The sequence below is a fragment of the Lycorma delicatula genome, chromosome 2 (assembly GCF_047948215.1).
Source record: "Lycorma delicatula isolate Av1 chromosome 2, ASM4794821v1, whole genome shotgun sequence".
Taxonomy (NCBI): Eukaryota; Metazoa; Arthropoda; class Insecta; order Hemiptera; family Fulgoridae; genus Lycorma; species Lycorma delicatula.
This window is the reverse complement of record NC_134456.1, coordinates 206265957-206272828: the sequence shown is the minus strand read 5'-3', so window position 1 is coordinate 206272828 and position 6872 is coordinate 206265957. Positions and strand designations below refer to the sequence as shown.

Here is a 6872-nt window from a genome sequence, read left to right as displayed (position 1 = left end):
ATGGGATTAGTGGTAGATTCCGTCCTGGACACTTGTCTGGTATTTTAGGTCCATCTGGTGCTGGAAAAACGTCTTAGCTCAATGTTTTATCAGGTTTTAAGTAAGTTAACTATTTATTTTACATTTTAAGGTTGTTGCTTATGGTAAAACTTTATTTTATATTTTTTTAAATGGAGTTTAAATAAAACAATGAGAAATAAATTTGCGAGTCACAATTTAAATAAAAGTAATACTGCCAAAATAATTTAATTTACTTTTATTCAAGGGTGGATTTTTTTACACTTTCTTCAACCTTTCTTTAAGTATCATTTACTGCTTGATACTATCAATTGTTAAACTAGCTGTTTGGGGAAATGAACTTATATTAATCTGACATTACCAGTACAAAATCTTGTTAAAAACAGATCATTATAGAACTGTTTTATGTAATAGCTTTCAATACAAATCATTCATTTCCAATTTAATTATGTATTATGTGAGATTTATTGTTATACAGAGTATTCCGGGATGTATTTGCCAAACTTCAGGTACTGATTCAGGACACCAAATGAGCAAGAAATTTCATATCGACCATTTTCATAAGTCCCATTTTGCTTTGTTTCCTTCTGGATGCCATTTTCTGATTTTCAATAAAAAAATTATTTTTCAGGAAGGTAAACATAGTTTAATTAAATTTGGCAATCTAAGTCTAGTGTCTTATTATAATAATGATAAAAATTATCATTTTAATTATTTTTATTAATTTATTATTATTATTAATAATTTTTATTACATTTAGTGAAGGAAATAAAAACAGGCAAAAAATTATTAACTTGCTTTACAGTGCGCAAGCGTACTGCCAGGTTAATTTTCTGCAACCCACTAGGTTGGTCTAGTGGTTAACGCGTCTTCCCAAATCAGCTGATTTGGAAGTCGAGAGTTACAGCGTTCAAGTCGTAGTGAAGCCAGTTATTTTTACACTGATTTGAATACTAGATCGTGGATACCGGTGTTCTTTGGTGGTTGGGTTTCAATTAACCACACATCTCAGGAATGGTCGAACTGAGAATGTACAAGACTACACTTCATTTACACTCATACATATCATCCTCTGAAGAATTATCTAAACGGTAGTTACCGGAGGCTAAACAGGAAAAAGAAAAAGGTTAATTTTCTGCAATAACTAGATTGTTTGTCAACGGATTTTTACAAATGTGGTGTCATTTATTCAAAATAAAATGATTAATAAAGTTTATAATAAGTAAAAATTTGATCAGACAAATAATTACAAATATATTTAAGATTAAAAAATGAATGTAGCCGCCATTTTTAAATTTTGAAGGTGACATTTAAACAATTTTTTTTGTAGAATAAGACACTAGTCTTAGATTTTCCTAATTTAATTAAAGTAAATTTACCCATTCCTGGCCAATAGTTTTTTTTGTTAAAAATCACAAAATGGCGTCCAGAAGAAAAACAAAGCAAAATAGAATTTATGTCAATATAAACTTTTTTGCTCATTTTGGTTCTGAACCAGTACCTAGTTTGGCGAATATGTCTCAGAACACTCCCCATATACAAAAACACCACACATTATTTTGAGTAAGATATAAAAAATATTCTATTTTGATGTTGACAATCTTGATTATTTAAAAAAGAATTGAAGTTAGTTTTTATTACCATTCTGTTTTTATACATTCTGGATTTATAGAATAAAATGGCAAACTGAATTATTCAATACCATGTATTTTGTAATAAGGTTTTAATTAAGAGTGAAAGTGTAATGTAAGTTCAGAGACTGTTTCTGTATTTTAAAATATAAGGCAAGGACTAGTTCTGTCATGGATTAGAAACTAATCCATTACAAGGTAAAAGTTCAGTAAGTGATTTGAAGTGGACTGGTCCATTGAAAACTATTCATACGGCTGATAACAATGAATATATATAACAACTACTATATATTGCAGATGATACTGAAGTCCATCTTGTTCAATAAGAAGACACTCATTTACCATTAATTTATATAAATAAATCACTCCAATTTGTCCATTACCTTATCCTTCATGTAGTTCTTGGAGTTTACCTACAAAATCCAAATTGTTCAACAATTAATTAGTTGTGATAAACTAAACTATTTACATATTATTCAGGAGTTAATTCAAATAAATTCATTGCTACCTCTAATGAGAATGATTTTCACTTCTCAGTTTGTTAAAAACCAGAATTATCATTTTTGATCAAACACAAATTCAAGTAACATCCAATTGACTGCTGCGCTCAGAAAAAGTTATTATTTATTGTTAATTCATATGCTTAATATTCATATGCTTCTTCTTTTCATGCGCATGAAAATAAACAAGAACAAAACAAAAGTAATGAAATGTAGTAGAAATAACAAAGATGGACCACTGAATGTGAAAATAGGAGGAGAAAAGATTACGGAGGTAGAAGAATTTTGTTGCTTGGGAAGTAGAATTACTAAAGATGGACGAAGCAGGAGCTATATAAAATGCCGAATAGCACAAGCGAAACGAGCCTTCAGTAAGAAATATAATTTGTTTACATCAAAAAATGAATTTAAATGTCAGGAAAAGATTTTTGAAAGTATATGTTTGGAGTGTCGCTTTATATGGAAGTGAAACTTGGACAATCAGAGTATCTGAGAAGAAAAGATTAGAAGCTTCTGAAATGCGGTGCTATAGGAGAATGTTAAAAATCAGATGGGTGGATAAAGTGACAAATGAAGAGGTATTGCGGCAAATAGATGAAGAAAGAAGCATTTGGAAAAATATAGTTAAAAGAAGAGACAGAATTATAGGCCACATACTAAGGCATCCTGGAATAGTTGCTTTAATATTGGAAGGACAGGTAGAAGGAAAGAATTGTGTAGGCAGGCCACGTTTGGAATATGTAAAACAAATTGTTAGGGATGTAGGATGTAGAGGGTATACTGAAATGAAATGACTAGCACTAGATAGGGAATCTTGGAGAGCTGAATCAAACCAGTCAAATGACTAAAGACAAAAAAGAAAAAGCTTCTTCTTTCTAGAAATGGCTATGCCATTTTTTCAACAATTAATTAGTTGTGATAAACTAAACTATTTACATATTATTCAGGAGTTAATTCAAATAAATCCATTGCTACTTCATAGATATCTAATGAGATTAATTTTCACATCTCAGTTTGTTAAAAACCAGAATTATCATTTTTGATCAAACACAAATTCAATGTGTCATGACATTTTATGGTAGGTGACAAGAGGATAAATACATTATAAATAATATGAAAACCGTAAGTCCTATTTATGTTCATTACATTTTCTCTTTCTTATTTTATAGAGGAAGTGGCTCAAGAGTTAAAGGTAAAATACTAGTTAATGGTAGGCTTAGGTCTCTGCAAGAATTTAGAAAGCAATCATGTTACATAAGACAAAAACTATCAATGCTTCAACTTCTTACAGTAAAAGAAACATTAAACATAGCAGCATGCTTCAAACTCTCCAAGTAAAACTGGTAAATCACAGCGAGCTAGAGTGGTTTTACTGATTTTAACCTTATGTATTATAGATTTAGTTAATATTTTAATTTATTAACTGACAGCAGTAGAAATAGCTTAATTAGTTACTAGCTTAATTAGTTTATGCATTTCTTGTATCATGTTCTCTATTTTAAAATATAATCACTGAAATATTAAATATACCTGACTACACATTCAAGGTTCTATTCACATTGGATAAAACATTTTACATTTTTTTTTGTAAGAAAATACTGAATAATGAAAAACTTTTACAAAAGAACTGTAAAAAACTTAGTAGCGCAAAAAACTGTAAAAAATTAGATTAGGTTTATTCCGTGATAAATATGATGATGTGATGGTTAAACTTTATAAGAGAAATTTACTTATTAGTTATAAGTAAATGTACGATTCTAGGAGGTCTCAAAGCTATTGTGTACCTCTAAAAGCTGTCTAAACAAATCTGATGTGTACACCACATGACTTCCTTGTATGCCTATTAAATTACATATATACATTTTTTTTTTTTTTAATGAGAAGTACATTCAATTTTAATTAATAACTTCTGATATTTTTTAATTATATATTTATTTTTTCATTTATTATTGAATTTATTTATTGAATTTACTGTCAATTTTTTTTACAATCAGAGGTTAATAATTATTAATAAATCAATACATTTAAATTAAAAAAGGAGGTTAAAATTTTATTTGGCTATAACTCTGGAACCAATGAAAATAAGTACCACTTATAATACATCATTGAAAAGCTTTCAATAAGGGCTTATTACTACAGTTAAGAAAAAGTCCACAATCTAAATTTTTCTGATTTTGGTCTTTTTTTGGACACTTTTGGTTCAGTTCATTGCAATCAAAAGGGGAGGTGCACAACTAGATATTACAACAGTCCTAAATCCAAAATTTCAGCATCCTACAGCTAATAATTTTTGAGTTTTGCAAGATACATATGTACAGATGTCATGCCGAAGCTATTCAAAATGGATTCAGGAATGGTCAAAATGGATATTTCCGTTGAAATCTGAAAACCGAAGTTTTTCTCGATCACAATACTTCCTTTACTTCATACAAGGAAGTAAAAATGAATCATTTTTAAAAAGAGTTGTATAAATGTTTCTGGTATTTGGCTGTAAATGCTAATTCTCCTAACAGCACCAATGGAAGCCTATGATTTTTTAATGTTAGCGGGAATAGATTCACTACATTGCAGTTGAGTTACATTAAAGAACTCCTTCATAAAATAAAAAGGTTTGTTTAATTTAAGAAATTTTAAGATTTTAATTACCAATTTATTGTTATACAAAAAGGAAAAGAACTTTTTCATAAGAGGTAATCTACTTCTTCTCCTTCTTTATGTAACATTTTCTATCAAAGTTTGGCTATCACCCTTTAACAAATTTACTACCTGCACCTCTAACAATTATATGGTTGATCAATGGAGCCATTCTTTCAAATTCACAGAACATGACATTCTTCTCCTTCGAATACTTCTGTTACTAAATGAATGAAGTAAATTATTAAATGAAGTAAAGATTATTTTAAAATACATTCAAAGTATACTTTGAAATAATATATATTCTACTGTGTGTGTGTATATAACTTTGAATATATTTTAAAATATATTATATGTATATTACATCATTATTATATGTATAATTACATATTATATTGTTGTGTGTGTATGATAATTTAAAAATATATTCAATTTTTTTCTTAATTGCATTGATAAAATTTAGATTCTTGTGTACACTCCCTCTCTTTTTTCTGTTTAGCCTCTGGAACCACCATTAGGTATTACTTCAGAAGATGAATGAGGATGATATGAATGTAAATGAAGTGTATTCTTGTACAGCCTTAAGTCAACCATTTCTGAGATGTGTGGTTAATTGAAACCCAACCACAAAAGAACACTGGTATCCACAATCTGGTATTCAAATCTGTATAAAGGTAACTAACTCCCTTTACTAGGATTTGAACATTGGAACTCTCGACTTCGAAATCAGCTGATTTGTGAAGATGCATTCACCAAATCAGGTAGTATATTGTTACTACCCACCGGGTTGGTTTAGTGGTGAACGCGTCTTGGCAAATCAACTGATTTCAAAGTATAGAGTTCCAAAGTTCAAATCCTAGTAAAGGCAGTTACTTTTATACGTATTTGAATACTAGATCGTGGAGTCTGGTGTTCTTTGGTGGTTGGGATTCAACCACCTAAAATTTTATATCTGCACACTCTATCCATGCTGTTTTGAGGATTCATTATTAAGTCTACATTTTAGAAGCCCATTTTTTTAACTTCTTATTTTAAGTCCAAGCATCCATAGAGAATAAATATATAGCATCTGAATATTCTAATTTGTAGCTATAAATTAACTTATATATATATATATATAGATTAATATTTATTATACATAAATTAATATTACTGTTGAATAGTATTTTATTTATTTTTTTAAAACAAGTGGTATACTGTCATTGTTATTTTTTTATTTTTTTACTGTGTGCTTTTTCTTTGATTTAAAGCATTAAAACTTTCATTATCATCTTTGGACAGATAAGTTGTTAGTGTGTATTTAAAATGTTATGTTTATAAGCTCTGAACATTTAAAAATATTTTTTTTAAATTTTATTCATGCAACACCATGAGAAAATGTGTAACATTAAAAATATTAAATATTAAAATGACACATTGATGAATTGTTTAATTTTTTTTTATTGATTGAATTTTTTTTTTTTTTTTAATATTTATCTGTATATTTAATTTAAATTACAGAGTGCTTTTATTGTTTCAGGTAGATGAAGTTGCTGGCATTTTAGGTCTGGAAGGAGCAAAGAATACTCAGGTGAAATACTTATCTGGAGGAGAGAAGAAGCGTTTATCAATAGATGTTGAACTAATGAATAATCCTCCTGTTTTGTTTTTTGATGAACCTATCAGGTATTTTATTTTATTATTAGCACTTTTTCTTGACAAAAGTAAAAACACTTTTATTCAAAAGAATTTAACATTTAGTTAAATTAATTAATTGTCTGCACTTTTTCATATTTGCCAATTAATTTGATCACGTTAAGAAAAATTGATATAGTAATATATTTATATAATCATTATAATAGTTAGAAAACAAAATGATGTAATACTTAGATAAAGAAAGGATGGTAATAACAGTTGTATGTTTAAAAACTCTATATCTAGGGTTTGTGATGTGTTACTCTTATCTTAAAAATTTCCCATTTATCACTTCTATTTATTTCTTATAATACTTCTAACTCAGTGGATCTCTGATATACTTTGCATAAAACATTTTAGCAGTATAGTTTTGTATAAGACATAAATAATTGTAATTGTGCAAGTTAGTAAAGAT

The 6872-nt window shown here is 28.2% G+C and overlaps 1 protein-coding gene across 3 annotated transcripts in view; it reads left to right on the top strand.

Annotated features, from left to right (window-relative positions):
* The first annotated feature begins 933 nt into the window (after positions 1-933).
* Positions 934-6872, top strand: part of LOC142319614 (ATP-binding cassette sub-family G member 4-like) — a 25808-nt gene continuing 19869 nt past the window's right edge. For 2 of the 3 annotated variants that reach the window (XM_075357094.1, XM_075357095.1), the window contains exons 1-2: positions 3323-3492; positions 6303-6448. In XM_075357094.1, the coding sequence (XP_075213209.1) occupies positions 3397-3492; positions 6303-6448 (242 nt within the window). In that variant the 5' untranslated portion in view covers positions 3323-3396. Of the gene's footprint in view, positions 1145-3322; positions 3493-6302; positions 6449-6872 lie in introns of those variants that run through there. The other variant, XR_012755218.1, reaches the window with a different exon arrangement.